At 44.5% G+C, this 22,699-nt stretch overlaps 1 protein-coding gene across 3 annotated transcripts in view; it reads left to right on the top strand.

The window, feature by feature from the left end:
• The window catches only part of LOC121555304 (ubiquitin-conjugating enzyme E2 W-like), a 37,916-nt gene extending 17,924 nt beyond the window's left edge, over window positions 1-19,992 (top strand). Inside the window, exons 3-7 of one of the 3 annotated variants that reach the window (XR_005997876.2) lie at window positions 1,141-1,243; window positions 13,968-14,123; window positions 15,810-15,885; window positions 18,692-19,566; window positions 19,603-19,992. Coding sequence is in view for 1 of the 3 variants with exons in the window: in XM_041869129.2 (XP_041725063.1) it covers window positions 1,141-1,243; window positions 13,968-14,123; window positions 15,810-15,885; window positions 18,692-18,705 (349 nt within the window). In the remaining 2 variants the exon portion in view is untranslated. Of the gene's footprint in view, window positions 1-1,140; window positions 1,244-13,967; window positions 14,124-15,809; window positions 15,886-18,691 lie in introns of all 3 variants that reach the window. The other 2 variants (XR_005997875.2, XM_041869129.2) reach the window with 2 other exon arrangements.
• The last annotated feature ends 2,707 nt before the right edge of the window (window positions 19,993-22,699 follow it).

Below are 22,699 nucleotides of genomic sequence, written 5' to 3'. Positions count from 1 at the left end.
CCCAAATACAGGTGTGCCAAGCTTGTAGTGTCATACCCAATAAGACTCAAGGCTGCCAAAGGTGCTTCAGCAAAGTACTGATAAAGGGTCTGAATACTTATGTAAATGTGATATTTGAAATTATTATTATTTTTGCAAAAAGTTCTAAAAACCAGTTTTTTTATTTTTATTTATTTTTTTGCTTTGTCATTATGGGGTATTGCAAGCAGCACAAACAGAACTGGAGTTACAACCAGTTTTATGAGGGCGTGTCATTTTTAAAAATGATTTTCCCCCGTTGCCCCTCCTAATCCTGACAGTAGGGACTGCTCTGATCATTCTCCTGACAGAGGAATATGCGGTGCCCAGTTGATAATCACTGCGAAAATTGCCTCGAAACTGAACCTAAACTATCCCAAAACAAATTTCACACATTTAACAACAGATTCAATCAATTAAGTAAAGTATTCAATATATACAAAAGTATGTGGACACCCCTTCAAATTAGTGGATTCGGCTATTTCAGCCACACCCGTTGCTGACAGGTGTATAAAATCGAGCACACAGCCTTGCAATCTCCATAGACAAACATTGGCAGTAGATTGGCCTTATTGAAGAGCTCAGTGACTTTCAATGTGGCACCGTCCACAACTCAGTTCGTCAAATATCTGCCCTGCTTTAGCTGCCCCGGTTAACTGTAAGTGCTGTTATTGTGAAGTGGAAACGTCTAGGAGCAACAACGGCTCATCCGCAAAGTGGTAGGCCACACAAGCTTACAGAACGGGACCGCCGAGTGCTGAAGTACGTAGCGTGTAAAAATCGTCTGTCCTCGGTTGCAACACTCACTACCGAGTTCTAAACTGCCTCTGGAAGCAACGTCAGCACAATAATTGTTCGTCGGGAGGTTCATGAAATGGGTTTCCATGGCCGAGCAGCCGCACACAAGCCGTCTCACTTTCAGAATGATCACTAATTGAATGGATTATCCTCAGGCATGTTGACCAGGCCAGGGACCGATCCCATCCTCTCCATCTCTGATTGACCTACGACTCAGACCATACATGCACACACACACACGCACTTGTTTGTTTATATTGGAGAGTCAAATATACAGTAATATATAATCCTTTAATATGGTATCTGTTGTGTCTTGTCTTCCAGATGGATTGTAGATATGGAAGGAGCCACGGGCACGCTCTATGAAGGAGAGAAATTTCAGCTGCTTTTCAAATTCAGTAGTCGGTATCCTTTCGATTCACCTCAGGTAAGTAGCTAGCCTAGCTCCTCTTCATTGAGTACTGTAGCTACTATCTCGCTAGCTAGCCTAGCGCCTCTTCATTGAGTACTGTAGCTACTATCTCGCTAGCTAGCCTAGCGCCTCTTCATTGAGTACTGTAGCTACTAGCTCGCTAGCTAGCCTAGCGCCTCTTCATTGAGTACTGTAGCTACTAGCTCGCTAGCTAGCCTAGCGCCTCTTCATTGAGTACTGTAGCTACTAGCTCGCTAGCTAGCCTAGCGCCTCTTCATTGAGTACTGTAGCTACTAGCTCGCTAGCTAGCCTAGCGCCTCTTCATTGAGTACTGTAGCTACTAGCTCGCTAGCTAGCCTAGCGCTTCCTCATTGATGAGTACTGTAGCTACTAGCTAGCCTAGCGCCTCCTCATTGATGAGTACTGTAGCTACTAGCTAGCCTAGCGCCTCCTCATTGATCAGTACTGTAGCTACTAGCTAGCCTAGCGCCTGCTCATTGAGTACTGTAGCTACTAGCTAGCCTAGCGCCTCATTGATGAGTACTGTAGCTACTAGCTAGCCTAGCGCCTCCTCATTGATGAGTACTGTAGCTACTAGCTAGCCTAGCGCCTCCTCATTGATGAGTACTGTAGCTACTAGCTAGCCTAGCGCCTCCTCATTGAGTACTGTAGCTACTAGCTAGCCTAGCGCCTCATCATTGAAGAGTACTGTAGCTACTAGCTAGCCTAGTGCCTCCTCATTGATGAGTACTGTAGCTACTAGCTAGCCTAGCGCCTCCTCATTGACGAGTACTGTAGCTACTAGCTAGCCTAGCGCCTCATCATTGATGAGTACTGTAGCTACTAGCTAGCCTAGCGCCTCCTCATTGATGAATAGTGCTGTATAGCTTAGTGACTATTGAATCAGCAAGCTTAGGACACTGTCAATGACACAATATCCATCCATGCTCTGTGAGGACGCTGAGTGGGCATGTTGCTTAGTAATGGGTCATTTATCGAACTGAATGAAGATGGTGGAAATCATTCTGTAAGGTAGAGCTGGTAGAGGGTGGATATTTTGTCACCAAAGCCCCATATACTACCCACCATTGTGACCTGTACTCTCTCGTTGGCTGGCCCTCACTACATATTCGTCGCCAAACCCACTGGCTCCAGGTCATCTATAAATCACTGCTAGGCAAATCCCCGCCTTATCTTAGCTCATTGGTCACCATAGCAACACCCATCCGTAGTATGCGCTCCAGCAGGTATATCTCACTGGTCATCCCCAAAGCCAACACCTCCTTTGGCCGCCATTCCTTCCAGTTCTCTGCTGCCAATGACTGGAACGAACTGCAAAAATCTCTGAAGCTGGAGACTCTTATCTCCCTCACTAACTTTAAGCATCAGTTGTCAGAGCAGCTTACCGATCACTGTAATTAGCCCACCCAACTACCTCATCCCCCATATTGTTATTTATTTTGCTCATTTGCACCCCAGTATCTCTATTTGCACATCTTCTGCACATCTATCACTCCAGTGTTAATACTAAATTGTAATTATTTTGCACTATGGCCTATTTATTGCCTTACCTCCATAACTTACTACATTTGCACACACTGTATATAGATTTTCTATTTTCTATTGTGTTATTGACTGTACGTTTTTGTTTATTCCATATGTAACTCTGTGTTGTTGTTGTTTTTATCGCACTGCTTTGCTTTATCTTGGCCAGGTCGCAGTTGTAAATGATAAAAAATAGAGGGTTCCAGTCTATGACGCTGTTTTAAACACAGCATAAGAACTAGACTGACTTGAGTTCAGTTAGAGGATGGATGTTTGCTGTTTTATCAAGCAGGGCGAGAAGCATCCAGCTGCAGATAATGCACGCTGACTCCACCTGGTCTGCAAATCGCAAAGCGCATGCATCTCAGATGGTATTTTTGCAACCTGAACTCGTGACGTGTTCCAGGGCGGCGTCACACGGGGGAGAACGACTGCCCCCCCCTCCCCCTCATTGAAGCCACGGAAGTTCAAAGCCGACCGCGGTACAGGCATTGTTAGCAGAAAACAGGATCCCCCATTATAGTGAATGGGGAAAAATGGCAATCTTCGTGATCAATCTTCTTTCAAAAAAAAAAAAATGGAAGACAATTGCTTCTAATACACCAGATGTATGTCCTTGAACTGATTATTTAAAAATGTCACACAGAAGAAGTGATGAGGATAATTTAGTTGCTAATGGAAGCCTGCAGTACCCTGGACGGCCTATTCAATGAGAGGGGGCAGCACTGAGCTAGCATGCAACGTCACTTCCTGGAGTAGCTCAAACTGCGCATGTTATGTCTCCATGAGGCGCCATCTTTAACCGACTTCCTTTGGCTTCAATGCACTATTGAGTCTTCACATAGGAACGAATGGTGTCACGTGATCCATGGCTTTGTCCATTCATGTATACAGTCATTGGCTACGCACTTATCAGTTGGCGCACTAGCTCTTGTCCAAGGCGTTTATATTAGTACATTTGTATCAAAGTGGTCGAAGTTTGGGAGAGTTAGCTAGCTAGCTATGTGTTCGGGATGAATTGAGTTTTGATAATTTTTGGATACAATGTTAATGCCAAAATCTACTCTTGATTTAGCTGTCACCTGGATAAAGTGGCTATACTGACTGGCTAGCTAGCTAGCTAGAACTACTAATGTTAGCTAGCTAGTAGCTTAGTAATATCTGCTTTAGCTGTCACCTGGATAAAGTGGCTATACTGACTGGCTAGCTAGCTAGCTAGAACTACTAATGTTAGCTAGCTAGTAGCTTAGTAGTATCTGCTTTAGCTGCTGGAGAAGGAATCTGCTAGAGCCAACTCTATTGAGCTGGGCTAGTGTTAGTGATTCATTCTTGAATTGTGGTTTTGATACAAAGTAACTTGAGAAGAACTGTCAAGATGAACAATATGCTTTTTTGTTGATGTTTGGTTTACATGATTTCCCGCAGTTTCTGACCAAAATATTATATAACTCACTAGCCTGGGTCATATTCATTAGTGTACACTGTAGAAACACGTTGAAAAACGTTTTACAAAAATAATAAAGAGGTTGTCCATTGGACAAGTTTGGGTAGTCCCCTCTCCATTTTGGTCCATTTTCTTTTGTTTGATGTCTTGTAATACGACCCTGATGTCTAACACCATAAACACCACATTTTGATTAGATAGGATGGATCAAAACCATACTATTCAACCTCTGCCACCCTGCTTAGTGCTGATGCCATGATACCATCTGTGCCTGGATGCCAACACAATACGGCCGACACGTTGGCTTTGTGGCTCATAATGTGATCATGCCTTGGACACAGTGGAGACAGATCTCTCTCCCTCTGCTCTTATCTCTTTATCTAGCAGAGTATGGGAGCGGAGCGAGATTCCCAAAGGCTGGAGCGTCTGCCTTCTCGCCCGCTCCAATTTCGCTCCAGTAGCGCTCCCTTCACAAGCTCAGGGCGTGCCCGGCCCAGCATGCATTTGTGCTGCTATAGCCCCTTGCTTCAGCTACTGTCATGAAGTTCGCTGAATATTTTAATAAAGAAACGGATAAAACACACAGGTGCTAAATCAAGGTAACTTACGAAGATGAGGACCAAGAGCAACAGAGTGTGGTGATGTAGTGTCCACGACTAAATAATCATTGTGGAATCTGAAAAGACACGTACCCCGAAAGCATGATGGTGTACTTACTACGTTCACATGCTAAAAGAAAGGAATGAGGTGGGTAGATAACTGTGTCATTGTAGCAAAGTATTTATGAACAAAAGATTGTTTAAACATTTAGTTCATTTTCGTTCTATTATCTATACAATAGGCCATCATTGATTTTGGCCCAATAGACCTGGTATATTCCCACGTTCAAGGAGCTTTCCGGTTTGTTTGGGTTATTTTGCCTAAAAACATTTAGGCCTACCTATATAAAAAAATAAAATAAACTGCGTCTCTGCCCAGCCTGGCAAGCGTGGCCAAAAGGGTGTTTAGTATCCCCAGTGGCTCTGCAAGCGTGGAGAGGATGTTCTCCGCTGCACCATCGCATGAGCCTTAAGTCAGACTGGCCAAACTTGTGTTTCTAAAAATGTATCCTAAAAATGAATTCAAAGGCACGAAAGTCATTTAGTTTCATTTGTATTTAATGTTAAGTAAATCACAGCCTATACAGTGGCTTGCGAAAGTATTCACGCCCCTTGGCAGTTTTCCTATTTTGTTGCCTTACAACCTTTTTTGGGGGGGGTTTGTATCATTTGATTTACATAACATGCCTACCACTTTGAAGATGCAAAATATTTTTTTTTGTGAAACATAAGACAAATAAGACAAAAAAACAGAACTTGAGCGGGCATAACTATTCACCCCCCCCAAAATCAATACTTTGTAGAGCCACCTTTTGCAGCAATTACAGCTGCAAGTCTCTTGGGGTATGTCTCTATAAGCTTGGTACATCTAGCCACTGGGATTTTTGCCCATTCTTCAAGGCAAAACTACTCCAACTCCTTCAAGTCCTCTGTAGCTCAGCTGGTAGAGCACGGCGCTTGAAACGCCAGGGTAGTGGGTTCGATCCCCGGGACCACCCATACACAAAAATTTATGCACGCATGACTGTAAGTCGCTTTGGATAAAAGCGTCTGCTAAATGGCATAATAATAATAATAATAATAATAATAATAATAATAATAATAATAATAATAATAATAAAGTTGGATGGGTTCCGCTGGTGTACAGCAATCTTTAAGTCATACCACAGATTCTCAATTCGATTGAGGTCTGGGCTTTGACTAGGCCATTCCAAGACATTTAAATGTTTCCCCTTAAACCACTCAAGTGTTGCTTTAGCATTATGCTTAGGGTCATTGTCCTGCTGGAAGGTGAACCTCCGTCCCAGTCTCAAATCTCTGGAAGACTGAAACAGGTTTCCCTCAATAATTTCCCTGTATTTAGCGCCATCCATCATTCCTTCAATTCTGACCAGTTTCCCAGTCCCTGCCGATGAAAAACATCCCCACAGCATGATGCTGCCACCACCATGCTTTGCTGTGGGGATGGTGTTCTCGGGGTGATGAGAGGTGTTGGGTTTGTGCCAGACATAGCGTTTTCCTTGATGGCCAAAAAACTCAATTTTAGTCTCATCTGACCAGAGTACCTTCTTCCATATGTTTGGGGAGTCTCCCACATGGCTTTTGGCGAACACCAAACGTGTTTGCTTATTTTTTTCTTTAAGCAATGGCTTTTTTCTGGTCACTCTTCCGTAAAGCCCAGCTCTGTGGAGTTTACGGCTTAAAGTGGTCCTATGGACAGATACTCCAATCTCTGCTGTGGAGCTTTGCAGCTCCTTCAGGGTTATCTTTGATCTCTTTGTTGCCTCTCTGATTAATGCCCTCCTTGCCTGGTCCGTGAGTTTTGGTGGGCAGCCCTCTCTTGGCAGGTTTGTTGTGGTGCCATATTCTTTCCATTTTTAATAATGGATTTAATGGTGCTCCGTGGGATGTTCAAAGTTTCCGATATTTTTTTATAACCCAACCCTGATCTGTACTTCTCCACAACATTGTCCCTGACCTGTTTGGAGAGCTCCTTGGTCTTCATGGTGCCGCTTGCTTAGTGGTGTTGCAGACTCTGTGGCCTTTCAGAACAGGTGTGTATATATACTGAGATCATGTGACACTTAGATTTCACAGAAGTGGACTTTATTTAGCTAATTATGTGACTTCTGAAGGTAATTGGTTGCACCAGATCTTATTTAGGAGCTTCATAGCAAAGGGGGTGAATACATATGCACGCACCACTTTTCCGTTATTTATTTTGTAGAATTTTTTTAAACAAGTAATTTTTTTTCATTTCACTTCACCAATTTGGACTATTTTGTGTATGTCCATTACATGAAATCCAAATAAAAATCCATTTAAATTACAGGTTGGAATGCAACAAAATAGGATAAACGCCAAGGGATGATGAATACTTTTGCAAGGCGCCGTATGCACAATTTATAGACCTATAATGATTTAATAGAACAAAATGTTGTTTAGGTGCTGAGCGCTAAATGTCCCTACCAGCCTAGTGTGTCGCACTCGCTAATGCTCCACAATATATTTATTTGTTGGCTATAGCCTTGAAATAATAGAAATAACAACATAAATAATTCATTAAGGCTCCCTGTCTGTCTCCTGACCCATTTAGAGTGTTTATATGCTGTTTTAATATGACGTGTATCCTATTTGAAATGATGAGCGCTTCTTACAGTCACCTTTTCATGTTTATTCAAATACATAGGCTTTGGTTTCAATACTTCAAAATCAAATGAGCGAATTTGGAGCGGCAGTTTTTTTTGGGGGGGGGCACAGAACGTTTTTTAGCTGAGCGGTTAGAAAGGACATGGAGCGCTGGGAGGGGATTTCCAACCGCTCATGCTCTATCTAGCTCCTCTCTCTCTCTGTCTCTCTGTCTCTCTGTCTCTCTGTGTCTCTGTGTCTCTGTCTCTCTCTGTCTCTCTCTCTGTCTCTCTCTCTCTCTCTCTCTGTCTCTGTCTCTGTCTCTCTGTCTCTGTCTCTGTCTCTGTCTCTCTCTCTCTGTCTCTCTCTCTGTCTCTCTCTCTCTCTCTCTCTCTCTGTCTCTTTTTTCTCCCCCCTGCCAGTGTATTAAAGCCCATTGGCCTGGTTTGAGGGGATTAGCTTATCGTGACAATGTTATCAGCAGCAGCAGCCCTGCCTTATAGGAGAATATTAGATAAACAGCCCCACACCACAGATAACTACCAGAACAACACGGTCCTCTATATGGGACTCAGTCTCCTCTAGTGTTAAGTTTCTCACTGCTCCAGATAGAAGTTCCACTAAGGCACATATCTAGGATCAGTTTAATCCTTAAATCCTAACCTTAGACATTAGAGGGAAGTATCGAAACTGACCTGAGATCAGCGTCTAGGGGGCAACTTCATCCTACTCCCCTTCTGTGGTCCTCTGTAGCTCAGCTGGTAGAGCACGGCTCTTGTAACGCCAAGGTAGTGGGTTCGATCCCCAGGACCACCCATACACACACACACAAAAAAAAGTATGCACGCATGACTGTAAGTCGCTTTGGATAAAAGCGTCTGCTAAATGGCATATTATTGTTATTATTATAACACAGGCCTGATAGGAACGCTTGTCATAATGGGTGTCTGTGGCCACAGAAGTGACAGGACCCTGATGCACCCGGGGGGCTTTGTGTCTGCGTACTATGCCACCGCTTATAACTAGAAGTTAAGTATAACTATAAGAAATGTATAGAGGGCTCCAGCTTTGCATTTGGTTTTGCTAACTTGCTCGCTAAGTGGCTAGATGTCAAAATCAAGCTTCTTGGTGACAGCCTGAGCACCAGTCTCCTTTAGCTAGTATTCCTTGTCATTGGCAGAGAGACTGGCCCTTTTCTGCCATTTTCAAATATGAACATTCTATCATTAATGAGCTGGAGGAGAACAGAGGAGTTGATCCTGATTCGATAACCCTCACAGCCGTCCTCCAATCACAGCGATTGTCCAAATATTGGAACTCTTATCACTTTTTTTCTTCTCCACAGAACACGTTGGTATCCGGTTGCTAAGCAACCATTTTTTTTGTTTGTCCAAACTAAACCAGTCTGTCAAAAGTTGCTAGTTCACGTCTAAATTCTCAAACTAAATGCATTTCTAAATACAATTCTAAGCCTCAAAATACAACAGCTTGCCTAGCTAACAGCTGAATGTTTGTTTTGGACTTTGTTATCATTCTGATTCTATTTTCCAGGCTGCACATGTTGTCATGGAAAATATTAATGTTATTTCCAGCAACCAATGAGCAACTCCACCATAATTCCAGCTGCATATTGAATGTTGAGATTGACGAAAGGCCAGTCTCTTTGACAATGACATGGAGTGGCAAGCAGTGGAATGTTAGCTAAAAAGACTGGTTCCCAGCCTAGAGACATTCAAGCCTCTCCTGGATGAAGGTCCCTGAACCCCTAAACTGTTTCTGTGAAATAGCGCCCCTTGTGTGCACTTCCGGTAATAGCGCATACTTCGGTATGGTACAGAAACGGAATGAAGATTTGGATACCGCCCAACCCTAATATGAATACATTAGCATAAAGGGGTGGAACAGGGCAGCAACCACCTGCTCTGTCTACCCTACCTGTCCTCACCTGCTCTGTCTACCCTACCTGTCCTCACCTGCTCTGTCTACCCTACCTGTCCTCACCTGCTCTGTCTACCCTACCTGTCCTCACCTGCTCTGTCTACCCTACCTGTCCTCACCTGCTGTCTACCCTACCTGTCCTCACCTGCTCTGTCTACCCTACCTGTCCTCACCTGCTCTGTCTACCCTACCTGTCCTCACCTGCTGTCTACCCTACCTGTCCTCACCTGCTCTGTCTACCCTACCTGTCCTCACCTGCTCTGTCTACCCTACCTGTCCTCACCTGCTGTCTACCCTACCTGTCCTCACCTGCTCTGTACCCTACCTGTCCTCACCTGCTCTGTCTACCCTACCTGTCCTCACCTGCTCTGTCTACCCTACCTGTCCTCACCTGCTCTGTCTACCCTACCTGTCCTCACCTGCTCTGTCTACCCTACCTGTCCTCACCTGCTCTGTCTACCCTACCTGTCCTCACCTGCTCTGTCTACCCTACCTGTCCTCACCTGCTCTGTCTACCCCTACCTGTCCTCACCTGCTGTCTACCCTACCTGTCCTCACCTGCTCTGTCTACCCTACCTGTCCTCACCTGCTCTGTCTACCCTACCTGTCCTCACCTGCTGTCTACCCTACCTGTCCTCACCTGCTCTGTACCCTACCTGTCCTCACCTGCTCTGTCTACCCTACCTGTCCTCACCTGCTCTGTCTACCCTACCTGTCCTCACCTGCTCTGTCTACCCTACCTGTCCTCACCTGCTGTCTACCCTACCTGTCCTCACCTGCTCTGTCTACCCTACCTGTCCTCACCTGCTCTGTCTACCCTACCTGAACTCACCTGCTCTGTCTACCCTACCTGTCCTCACCTGCTCTGTCTACCCTACCTGAACTCACCTGCTCTGTCTACCCTACCTGTCCTCACCTGCTGTCTACCCTACCTGTCCTCACCTGCTCTGTCTACCCTACCTGTCCTCACCTGCTCTGTCTACCCTACCTGAACTCACCTGCTGTCTACCCTACCTGTCCTCACCTGCTGTCTACCCTACCTGAACTCACCTGCTCTGTCTACCCTACCTGAACTCACCTGCTGTCTACCCTACCTGTACTCACCTGATCTGTCTACCCTACCTGTCCTCACCTGCTGTCTACCCTACCTGAACTCACCTGCTCTGTCTACCCTACCTGAACTCACCTGCTGTCTACCCTACCTGAACTCACCTGATCTGTCTACCCTACCTGAACTCACCTGCTCTGTCTACCCTACCTGTCCTCACCTGCTGTCTACCCTACCTGTCCTCACCTGCTCTGTCTACCCTACCTGAACTCACCTGCTGTCTACCCTACCTGTCCTCACCTGCTGTCTACCCTACCTGTCCTCACCTGCTGTCTACCCTACCTGTCCTCACCTGCTGTCTACCCTACCTGTCCTCACCTGCTCTGTCTACCCTACCTGTCCTCACCTGCTCTGTCTACCCTACCTGTCCTCACCTGCTCTGTCTACCCTACCTGTCCTCACCTGCTCTGTCTACCCTACCTGTCCTCACCTGCTCTGTCTACCCTACCTGTCCTCACCTGCTGTCTACCCTACCTGTCCTCACCTGCTGTCTACCCTACCTGTCCTCACCTGCTGTCTACCCTACCTGTCCTCACCTGCTGTCTACCCTACCTGTCCTCACCTGCTGTCTACCCTACCTGTCCTCACCTGCTCTGTCTACCCTACCTGTCCTCACCTGCTGTCTACCCTACCTGTCCTCACCTGCTGTCTACCCTACCTGTCCTCACCTGCTGTCTACCCTACCTGTCCTCACCTGCTGTCTACCCTACCTGTCCTCACCTGCTCTGTCTACCCTACCTGTCCTGACCTGCTCTGTCTACCCTACCTGTCCTCACCTGCTCTGTCTACCCTACATGTCCTCACCTGCTCTGTCTACCCTACCTGTCCTCACCTGCTCTGTCTACCCTACCTGTCCTCACCTGCTCTGTCTACCCTACCTGTCCTCCACCTGCTCTGTCTACCCTACCTGTCCTCACCTGCTCTGTCTACCCTACCTGTCCTCACCTGCTCTGTCTACCCTACCTGTCCTCCACCTGCTCTGTCTACCCTACCTGTCCTCACCTGCTCTGTCTACCCTACCTGTCCTCACCTGCTCTGTCTACCCTACCTGTCCTCACCTGCTCTGTCTACCCTACCTGTCCTCCACCTGCTCTGTCTACCCTACCTGTCCTCACCTGCTCTGTCTACCCTACCTGTCCTCACCTGCTCTGTCTACCCTACCTGTCCTCACCTGCTCTGTCTACCCTACCTGTCCTCACCTGCTCTGTCTACCCTACCTGTCCTCACCTGCTCTGTCTACCCTACCTGTCCTCACCTGCTCTGTCTACCCTACCTGTCCTCACCTGCTCTGTCTACCCTACCTGTCCTCACCTGCTCTGTCTACCCTACCTGTCCTCACCTGCTCTGTCTACCCTACCTGTCCTCACCTGCTCTGTCTACCCTACCTGTCCTCACCTGCTCTGTCTACCCTACCTGTCCTCACCTGCTCTGTCTACCCTACCTGTCCTCACCTGCTCTGTCTACCCTACCTGTCCTCACCTGCTCTGTCTACCCTACCTGTCCTCACCTGCTCCGTCTACCCTACCTGTCCTCACCTGCTCCGTCTACCCTACCTGTCCTCACCTGCTCTGTCTAGACTGCCTCAGTAATTACTGTTGTCACGTTCTGTTGCATAATTAAAAACACATTTCCTGCAATTCTATGCATTTTGCCATGGCTAATTCTGTGTTCTTTTTCAATACTGCTAAATTCCTTGTTTTTGGAATTTTCAATTCTCACTAAATGTCTAGCTTTTATTTTGGTGATTGTTAGTTTTCAAAGATTATATGATTTAAAAAAAATAGGTCCATTATCTTTCTACATACTTTATATCTGGTTTTAGTCGGTTAAGTTTACACTGAAAGCATTTTTCCATCCCAAAAATGAATAATAAAAAGTCCAAGGATTTCAATGTCAGAAAAATCCCTGACTGAATGCACCCTTTGTACGTACAGCAGCGCTGTAGAGCGAGAGCTGTGACGTCACGTTATCCTCCCTAAGGAAGTGTGCAGCGCTCTCTCTCTTCCCCTCCCTTAACCACCCTTCTTCCTCTCCTCCTCTCCTCTCCTCTCCTCTCCTCTCCTCTCCTCTCCTCTCCTCTCCTCTCCTCTCCTCTCCTCTCCTCTCCTCTCCTCTCCTCTCCTCTCTCTCCTCTCCTCTCCTCTCCTCTCCTCTCCTCTCTCTCCTCTCCTCTCCTCTCCTCTCCTCTCCTCTCCTCTCCTCTCCTCTCCTCTCCTCTCCCTCTCCTCTCCTCTCCTCTCCTCTCCTCTCCTCTCCTCTCCTCTCTCCTCTCCTCTCCCTCTCCTCTCCTCTCCTCTCCTCTCCTCTCCTCTCCTCTCCTCTCCTCTCCTCTCCTCTCCTCTCCTCTCCTCTCCTCTCCTCTCCTCTCCTCTCCTCTCCTCTCCTCTCCTCTCCTCTCCTCTCCTCTCCTCTCCCTCTCCTCTCCTCTCCTCTCCTCTCCTCTCCTCTCCCTCTCCTCTCCTCTCCTCTCCTCTCCTCTCCTCTCCTCTCCTCTCCTCTCCTCTCCTCTCCTCTCCTCTCCTCTCCTCTCCCTCTCCTCTCCTCTCCTCTCCTCTCCTCTCCTCTCCTCTCCTCTCCTCTCCTCTCCTCTCCTCTCCTCTCCTCTCCTCTCCTCTCCTCTCCTCTCCTCTCCTCTCCTCTCCCTCTCCTCTCCTCTCCTCTCCTCTCCTCTCCTCTCCTCTCCTCTCCTCTCCTCTCCTCTCCTCTCCTCTCCTCTCCTCTCTCTCCTCTCCCTCTCCTCTCCTCTCCCTCTCCTCTCTCTCCTCTCCTCTCCTCTCCTCTCTCCTCTCCTCTCCTCTCCTCTCCTCTCCTCTCCTCTCCTCTCCTCTCCTCTCCTCTCCTCTCCTCTCCTCTCCTCTCCTCTCCTCTCCTCTCCTCTCCTCTCCTCTCCCTCTCCTCTCCTCTCCTCTCCCTCTCCTCTCCTCTCCTCTCCTCTCCTCTCCTCTCCTCTCCTCTCCTCTCCCTCTCCTCTCCTCTCCTCTCCTCTCCTCTCCTCTCCTCTCCTCTCCTCTCCTCTCCTCTCCTCTCCCTCTCCTCTCCCTCTCTCCTCTCCTCTCCTCTCCCTCTCCTCTCCTCTCCTCTCCTCTCCTCTCCTCTCCTCTCCCTCTCCTCTCCTCTCCTCTCCTCTCCTCTCCTCTCCTCTCCTCTCCTCTCCTCTCCTCTCCTCTCCTCTCCTCTCCTCTCCTCTCCTCTCCTCTCCTCTCCCCATCCCCATCACCATCCCGTCCCTACTGCCAATGTGCAAAAAATTCAAAAAACCTGTTTTCGCTTTGTCATTATGGGGTATTGTGTGTCGATCGATGAGGATTCTTATTTATTTAATCAATTTTACAATAAGGCTGTAACGTAACAAAATGTGGAAAAAGTCAAGGGTTCTGAATAATTTCCGAATACACTGTATATAGTAGATGGATCTCTCTTTAACAAGGAAAATTGATTAGGAATGTGTCTAATCACGTTGTTGGTTTTCCATTTCAGGTAATGTTCATGGGAGAGAATATACCTGTCCATCCTCACGTTTATAGCAACGGTCACATCTGTCTTTCAATACTAACAGAAGACTGGTCACCAGCCCTGTCAGTGCAGTCAGTCTGTCTCAGCATTATCAGCATGCTGTCCAGCTGCAAAGAAAAGGTAAGTGGGCAACAGCCTTTCCCTTTGGGAACGCCAAATCATATAATATTATAAAAGCCTGGTATAATGTTACTGTTACAGGGGTTAGTTCATTATACACTGAACAAAAATATAAACCCAACATGGTAAAGTGTTGGTCCCACGTTAAAATGAGATGAAAAAATATCCCAGAAAATGTTCCATACGCACAAAAAGCTTATTTCTCTCAAATGTTGTGCACAAATTTGTTTACGTCCTTGTTAGTGAGCATTTCTCCTTTGCCAAGATAATCCATCCACCTGACGGGTGTGGCATCAAGAAGCTGATTATTACACAGGTGCACCTTGTGCTGGTAACAATAAAGGCCACTCTAAAATGTGCAGTTTTGTCACACAACACAATGCCACAGATGTCTTAAGTTTGAGGAAGCGTGCAATTGGCATGCTTACTGCAGGAATGTCCACCAGAGCTGTTGCTAGAGAATTACATTTTAATTTCTCTACCATAAGCCGCCTCCAACATCGTTTTAGAGAATTTGGCAGTACGTCCAACCGGCCTCATAACCGCAGACCTGATGTCTACGTTGTGAATAGAGTGCCCCATGGTGGCGGTGGGGTTATAGTATGGGCAGGCATAAGCTACGGACAACGAACACAATTGCATTTTATCGATGGCAATTTGAATGCACAGAGATACCGTAACGAGATCCTGAGGCCCGTTGTCGTGCCATTCATCCACTGCCATCACCTCATGTTTCAGCATGATAATGCACAGCCTCATGTCGCAGGGATCTGTACACAATTCCTGGAAGCTAAAAATGTCCCAATTCTTCCATGGGCTGCATACTCACCAGACATGTCACCCATTGAGCATTTTTTGGGATGCTCTGGATCGACGTGTACGACGGCGTGTTCCAGTTCCCGCCAATATCCAGCAACTTCGGACAGCCATTGAAGAGGAGTGGGACAACATTCCACAGGCCACAATCAACAGCCTGATCAACTCTATGCGAAGGAGATGTGTCGAGCTGCATGAGGCAAATGGTGGTCACACCAGATACTGACTGGTTTTATGATCCACACACTTTTTTTTTTTTAAGGGTTTCTGTGACCAACGGATGCATATCTGTATTCCCAGTCATGTGAAATCCATACATTAGGGCCTAATTAATTTATTTCAATTGGCTGATTTCCTTATGAACTGTAACTCAGTCAAATGTTGAAATTGTTGCATGTTGCGTTTTATTGTTGTTCAGTATACATCATTTTAAGCATGCCCCGTTGACACAGCACTCTATAGGACAGAAGGGATGTCACGGTCACTCCATGGGAGGGCCCAGTGTCGGCTGCTTTAAGCTCTGTCCTTTCAATCTGTGGACTATTAACACCTTTAGAACCAGGTGAGGGGAGGTCCTTAACTAATCAATGACCTTAATTCATCAATCATGTACAAGGGAGGAGCAAAAACCCGGCAGACACACACGGCCCTCTGGAATGAGTTTGACGCGTGAAGTAGAGGGATGATTTAGTAAAGGCTGAATCAGAATAAAGACGTCTCTGCACTATTTGAACCTCAATCTAAATGTCCACGCTGGAGTTTCCAGCGTCTTAGAGGCCAACTTCACCCTTGCTCTGAATGACGTTGCCCTCTGCATGCCATGTTTATGCCAGCACTTCTCTGATGATGATGATGTTTGTCTCTCTGCAGAGACGGCCCCCTGATAACTCCTTTTACGTAAGAACATGTAACAAAAATCCAAAGAAGACAAAATGGTGGTATCACGGTGAGTAGTTAGGTTACGTCCTCTGTTGTAGCCAGTTATTTAGATAACCGTGTTTAATATGTAAAAGGGTTAAACCATTCCATCCTCACACAGACGTTATGTTTACCTATTACTATTAGAATGGTTATCCTGTCTAGTTAATGGGGATGTACATACAGTGGGGAAAAAAAGTATTTAGTCAGCCACCAATTGTGCAAGTTCTCCCACTTAAAAAGATGAGAGAGGCCTGTAATTTTCATCATAGGTACACGTCAACTATGACAGACAAATTGAGAAAAAAATTCCAGAAAATCACATTGTAGGATTTTTTATGAATTTATTTGCAAATGATGGTGGAAAATAAGTATTTGGTCACCTACAAACAAGCAAGATTTCTGGCTCTCACAGACCTGTAACTTCTTCTTTAAGAGGCTCCTCTGTCCTCCACTCGTTACCTGTATTAATGGCACCTGTTTGAACTTGTTATCAGTATAAAAGACACCTGTCCACAACCTCAAACAGTCACACTCCAAACTCCACTATGGCCAAGACCAAAGAGCTGTCAAAGGACACCAGAAACAAAATTGTAGACCTGCACCAGGCTGGGAAGACTGAATCTGCAATAGGTAAGCAGCTTGGTTTGAAGAAATCAACTGTGGGAGCAATTATTAGGAAATGGAAGACATACAAGACCACTGATAATCTCCCTCGATCTGGGGCTCCACGCAAGATCTCACCCCGTGGGGTCAAAATGATCACAAGAACGGTGAGCAAAAATCCCAGAACCACACGGGGGGGACCTAGTGAATGACCTGCAGAGAGCTGGGACCAAAGTAACAAAGCCTACCATCAGTAACACTACGCCGCCAGGGACTCAAATCCTGCAGTGCAAGACGTGTCCCCCCTGCTTAAGCCATTACATGTCCAGGCCCATCTGAAGTTTGCCAGAGTGCATTTGGATGATCCAGAAGAGGATTGGGAGAATGTCATATGGTCAGATGAAACCAAAATATAACTTTTTTGGTAAAAACTCAACTCGTCGTGTTTGGAGGACAAAGAATGCTGAGTTGCATCCAAAGAACACCATATCTACTGTGAAGCATGGGGGTGGAAACATCATGCTTTGGGGCTGTTTTTCTGCAAAGGGACCAGGACGACTGATCCGTGTAAAGGAAAGAATGAATGGGGCCATGTATCGTGAGATTTTGAGTGAAAACCTCCTTCCATCAGCAAGGGCATTGAAGATGAAACGTGGCTGGGTCTTTCAGCATGACAATGATCCCAAACACACCGCCCGGGCAACGAAGGAGTGGCTTCGTAAGAAGCACTTCAAGGTCCTGGAGTGGCCTAGCCAGTCTCCAGATCTCAACCCCATAGAAAATCTTTGGAGGGAGTTGAAAGTCCGTGTTGCCCAGCGACAGCCCCAAAACATCACTGCTCTAGAGGAGATATGCATGGAGGAATGGGCCAAAATACCAGCAAAAGTGTGTGAAAACCTTGTGAAGACTTACAGAAAACGTTTGACCTGTGTCATTGCCAACAAAGGGTATATAACAAAGTATTGAGAAACTTTTGTTATTGACCAAATACTTATTTTCCACCATAATTTGCAAATACATTCATTAAAAATCCTACAATGTGATTTTCTGGAAATTTTTTCCTCATTTTGTCTGTCATAGTTGACGTGTACCTATGATGAAAATTACAGGCCTCTCTCATCTTTTTAAGTGGGAGAACTTGCACAACTGGTGGCTGACTAAATACTTTTTTTCCCCACTGTAAATCCTATTAGAATGGTTATCCTGTCTAGTTAATGGAGATGCACATAAATCCTATTAGAATGGTTATCCTGTCTAGTTAATGGAAATGTTCATAAATCCTATTAGAATGGTTATCCTGTCTAGTTAATGGAGATGTACATAAATCCTATTAGAATGGTTATCCTGTCTAGTTAATGGAGATGTACATAAATCCTATTAGAATGGTTATCCTGTCTAGTTAATGGAGATGTACATAAATCCTATTAGAATGGTTATCCTGTCTAGTTAATGGAGATGTACATAAATCCTATTAGAATGGTTATCCTGTCTAGTTAATGGAGATGTACATAAATCCTATTAGAATGGTTATCCTGTCTAGTTAATGGAGATGTACATAAATCCTATTAGAATGGTTATCCTGTCTAGTTAATGGGAATGTTCATAAATCCTATTAGAATGGTTACTCTGTCTAGTTAATGGGAATGTTCATAAATCCTATTAGAATGGTTATCCTGTCTAGTTAATGGGAATGTTCATGAATCTTATTAGAATGGTTATCCTGTCTAGTTAATGGGAATGTTCATAAATCCTATTAGAATGGTTATCCTGTCTAGTTAATGGGAATGTTCATGAATCCTATTAGAATGGTTATCCTGTCTAGTTAATGGGAATGTACATAAATCCTATTAGAATGGTTATCCTGTCTAGTTAATGGGAATGTTCATGAATCCTATTAGAATGGTTATCCTGTCTAGTTAATGGGAATGTACATAAATCCTATTAGAATGGTTATCCTGTCTCGTTAATGGGAATGTACATAAATCCTATTAGAATGGTTATCCTGTCTCGTTAATGGGAATGTTCATAAATCCTATTAGAATGGTTATCCTGTCTAGTTAACGGGAATGTACATAAATCCAATACTGAACTACAGATTCTAGTAGGATGAATGAATATGGAAGCACATTAACATCCATATGATAATGTCCATGTATTTGATAGTGAAATTGTGTGTGTGTGTGTGTGTGTGCCCTCGCGTGCGTGCTTGTGTGTGTTTTCTTTCCCAGATGATACATGCTAATGTACAAACTTTGTAATCGTCCTAGAAGAAAGAAGTCATACTGATCCACATAAAGCACTTTTTAATCATACAGTCACTGAACTCTGACCTTTGACTGGAACAATGGACACCATGATGCGCTGGAGACTCTTTTTGAACTGCATTTCCCATTGGGCAGTTGGGTGCATGTTTTAGCCAGTTGTAATATACAAAATGAGAAAATAAAGGAATATTTATATGTACCAACAATGGATTGTTTTGGCAAAAAGGTTATGTGGCCAGCGATAGAAATGGTTTTGTAGTGAGATTATTATTATATTACTATTGTTTTAAGAAGATTCTTATTTCCTTTTGTGTTTGTTTGGGTAAATTTTAAAGGTTGTCATCGTGTGTTGTGTAAAAATAACAATGGTGGATGCATGCTTGGGCCTACAAAGACGTTATTTCAGGAAGAGGATCTGAGCATCTTATACCCCAAGAAAATGCTTCATCTTTTTGTTTTTACTGAAATTAAATGCACTGTGAAAAAAATCTAGAGGTACCACTCAATGTTAGTTATTCCAGACATGCAGTTAACTTCTACTGTAAAACCACAAACATCACCACTTCCTGTTTTCAGGGGATAATAGGGTTTTAAGTTGCTTTACTTTTAACCCTTAAAATCAAGAGCAGTACTTCCTCTCCGCCTTCCATCTTCCAAGGACAGACTTGATTTGAGAAGTTGTGTATTTGTCTGGTCTATGTGTTGGTACTGAACAGGTTGACACCAGAACGATGGTTAGAACTATTTCGTTCACTGAAGGACTGTTACGTACCTCTCTAGAATAATATGGGCTGAAGTCATTTAATGGTGTTTGCTAGTCCATTCTGCAAAGCCCAGCGGTGTATGAAAACATCACTTCCATGTAAAGCCCAGAGGTGTATGAAAACATCACTTCCATGTAAAGCCCAGAGGTGTATGAAAACATCACTTCCATGTAAAGCCCAGAGGTGTATGAAAACATCACTTCCATGTAAAGCCCAGAGGTGTATGAAAACATCACTTCCATGTAAAGCCCAGAGGTGTATGAAAACATCACTTCCATGTAAAGCCCAGAGGTGTATGAAAACATCACTTCCATGTAAAGCCCAGAGGTGTATGAAAACATCACTTCCATGTAAAGCCCAGAGGTGTATGAAAACATCACTTCCATGTAAAGCCCAGAGGTGTATGTCTGTTGTTGTGATCCATTTGTATGATACCTTGGTTTGGTTTGTTTTTGATGAGATTAATGCTTTAATCTTCTAAAAACATTTATCTGATTTTTACGATGTTTGTCTTGAGTTGTTTTTGTACTGTTTTACAGCTAGCTGACACTTTTTAAAGGGGGAGTTGTGTATTTAATTTAAAATCTCTATTTTCATCTCCAGAGTGGTAGTAATGGTGAAAGGAATAGTGTGAAAACTGTTGTTAATGACTAGGCTAGACGGATTCCCCCGGTCAGAGATTGGCTAGGCTAGACGGATTCCCCCGGTCAGAGATTGGCTAGGCTAGACGGATTCCCCCGGTCAGAGATTGGCTAGGCTAGACGGATTCCCCCGGTCAGAGATTGGCTAGGCTAGACGGATTCCCCCGGTCAGAGATTGGCTAGGCTAGACGGATTCCCCCGGTCAGAGATTGGCTCAGGTACTTTTTCAATACGAGATCACCTCTGAAAAATATATCCTATCAGATATTTTGCATTTAACTATATTTTCACCAAAAAGAGACTTATGTTGTGAAATCACAACGTATGAAACGATTCTATATATGTCTTAACAAATTGTAGAGATGACGGTATTGCGGAAGTTAGAAATGGGTGCGTTCATGTTTTTATTTTTACTAATTAGAGTGACTATAATAGGATCGCTTTATTACTTTGAGTTTCTCTGCGATGTTTCTGGTCAATAGGATGTGTACAGTTAGTTTTCAACAACACAACTACTGTTTCTCTGACCAGGTTGGTAGTTAAACTGTAGAGATTCATATGCACGTTTGTGCCATTAAAATCAAGCAAAACTTCTGAAGTCTAAAACAAAATTCTTAGTTTTGCAAACTAAAATGATGATATTGCAAACAAAGCATAAACCCAAAAGTATTGAGAGCAAAAATATATATATATTGCAAGGAAATAATTTTGAAATGTGCGAACAAATGAATTCAGTTATTTTATTTATTTTTTCACGTTTTGGCACGTTCATTGCAGCGACATAGCACCCTCCATCCCACTTCTGGTTTGCCTCTGAAGCTATGCAGGGTCGGTCCTGGTCGGTCCCAGGATGTGAGACCAGATGTTGCTGGAAGGCCAGTAGGGGCATCAGGCAAAGACGGAGGTGTTTGAACACAATCAAGTGATCATTTTAAAATGTTTCACTGAAAACTTTTTTGAAATTCATTTGTTCACATTTCAAAATGATTTCCTTGCAATATATATATTTTTTGCACTCAGTACTATTGGGTTTTATGCTTTGCTTTCCAAGTTGTTCTCGACTTCAGACGTTTTGCTTGATTATTAATAGTTTAAACTTATGCAGTTAATTTTGTGCTGTTATTTCTGTACTGGGAAACAAACACATCTACACCTTGTTACCATGGTTACTATGGGATGGAATCAGCAGCCCTCAACTGACTAAGAGGCTGTAGGCCTACATCCCAAATGGCTCCCTATATAGTGCACTACTTTAGACCAGAGAATGGCACCCTATTCCCTATATAGTGCACTACTTTAGACCAGAGAATGGCACCCTATTCCCTATATAGTGCACTACTTTAGACCAGAGAATGGCACCCTATTCCCTATATAGTGCACTACTTTAGACCAGAGAATGGCACCCTATTCCCTATATAGTGCACTACTTTAGACCAGAGATTGGCACCCTATTCCCTATATAGTGCACTACTTTAGACCAGAGAATGGCACCCTATTCCCTATATAGTGCACTACTTTAGACCAGAGAATGGCACCCTATTCCCTATATAGTGCACTACTTTAGACCAGAGATTGGCACCCTATTCCCTATATAGTGCACTACTTTAGACCAGAGAATGGCACTCTATTCCCTATATAGTGCACTACTTTAGACCAGAGAATGGCACCCTATTCCCTATATAGTGCACTACTTTAGACCAGAGAATGGCACCCTATTCCTATATAGTGCACTACTTTAGACCAGAGAATGGCACCCTATTCCCTATATAGTGCACTACTTTAGACCAGAGATTGGCACCCTATTCCCTATATAGTGCACTACTTTAGACCAGAGAATGGCACCCTATTCCCTATATAGTGCACTACTTTAGACCAGAGAATGGCACCCTATTCCTATATAGTGCACTACTTTAGACCAGAGATTGGCACCCTATTCCCTATATAGTGCACTACTTTAGACCAGAGAATGGCACCCTATTCCCTATATAGTGCACTACTTTAGACCAGAGATTGGCACCCTATTCCCTATATAGTGCACTACTTTAGACCAGAGATTGGCACCCTATTCCCTATATAGTGCACTACTTTAGACCAGAGATTGGCACCCTATTCCCTATATAGTGCACTACTTTAGACCAGAGAATGGCACCCTATTCCCAATATAGTGCACTACTTTTGACCAGAGCCATGTGTACCATGGTCAAAAGTAGTGCACTATAAAGAGAATCATCGGGTGACATTTGGGACGCGACCAGCCAGTGTGTTGCAGCAGATCTCTTGTCGTTTCTGACTTCAATCACTCCCATTCCTATAGTTGTGTCCTGTCGCCATCCATTCAGAAATACTTCCTCCCATCACGGGTTGTTTGTATTATATCTGGTTCTCTTTTCCTTTGGGTCTATAGAGGAGTTATTTCTTCACAATATGAAACCTCTTGACTCAGTGAATGTGTTGTAGATATGACCGGGGTACATTTGGTATCCAGGAACCGTATTTATTACTATATAAAGGCGTCTTATCTATTTAACCAATGTATGACACTGCAGAAGGGTTATCTGCTTCCTGGT

The sequence above is a fragment of the Coregonus clupeaformis genome, unplaced genomic scaffold, assembly GCF_020615455.1.
Source record: "Coregonus clupeaformis isolate EN_2021a unplaced genomic scaffold, ASM2061545v1 scaf0030, whole genome shotgun sequence".
NCBI lineage: Eukaryota > Metazoa > Chordata > Actinopteri > Salmoniformes > Salmonidae > Coregonus > Coregonus clupeaformis.
The sequence above is the reverse complement of the archived record's forward strand: the minus strand, read 5'-3'. Positions and strand labels throughout refer to the sequence as shown.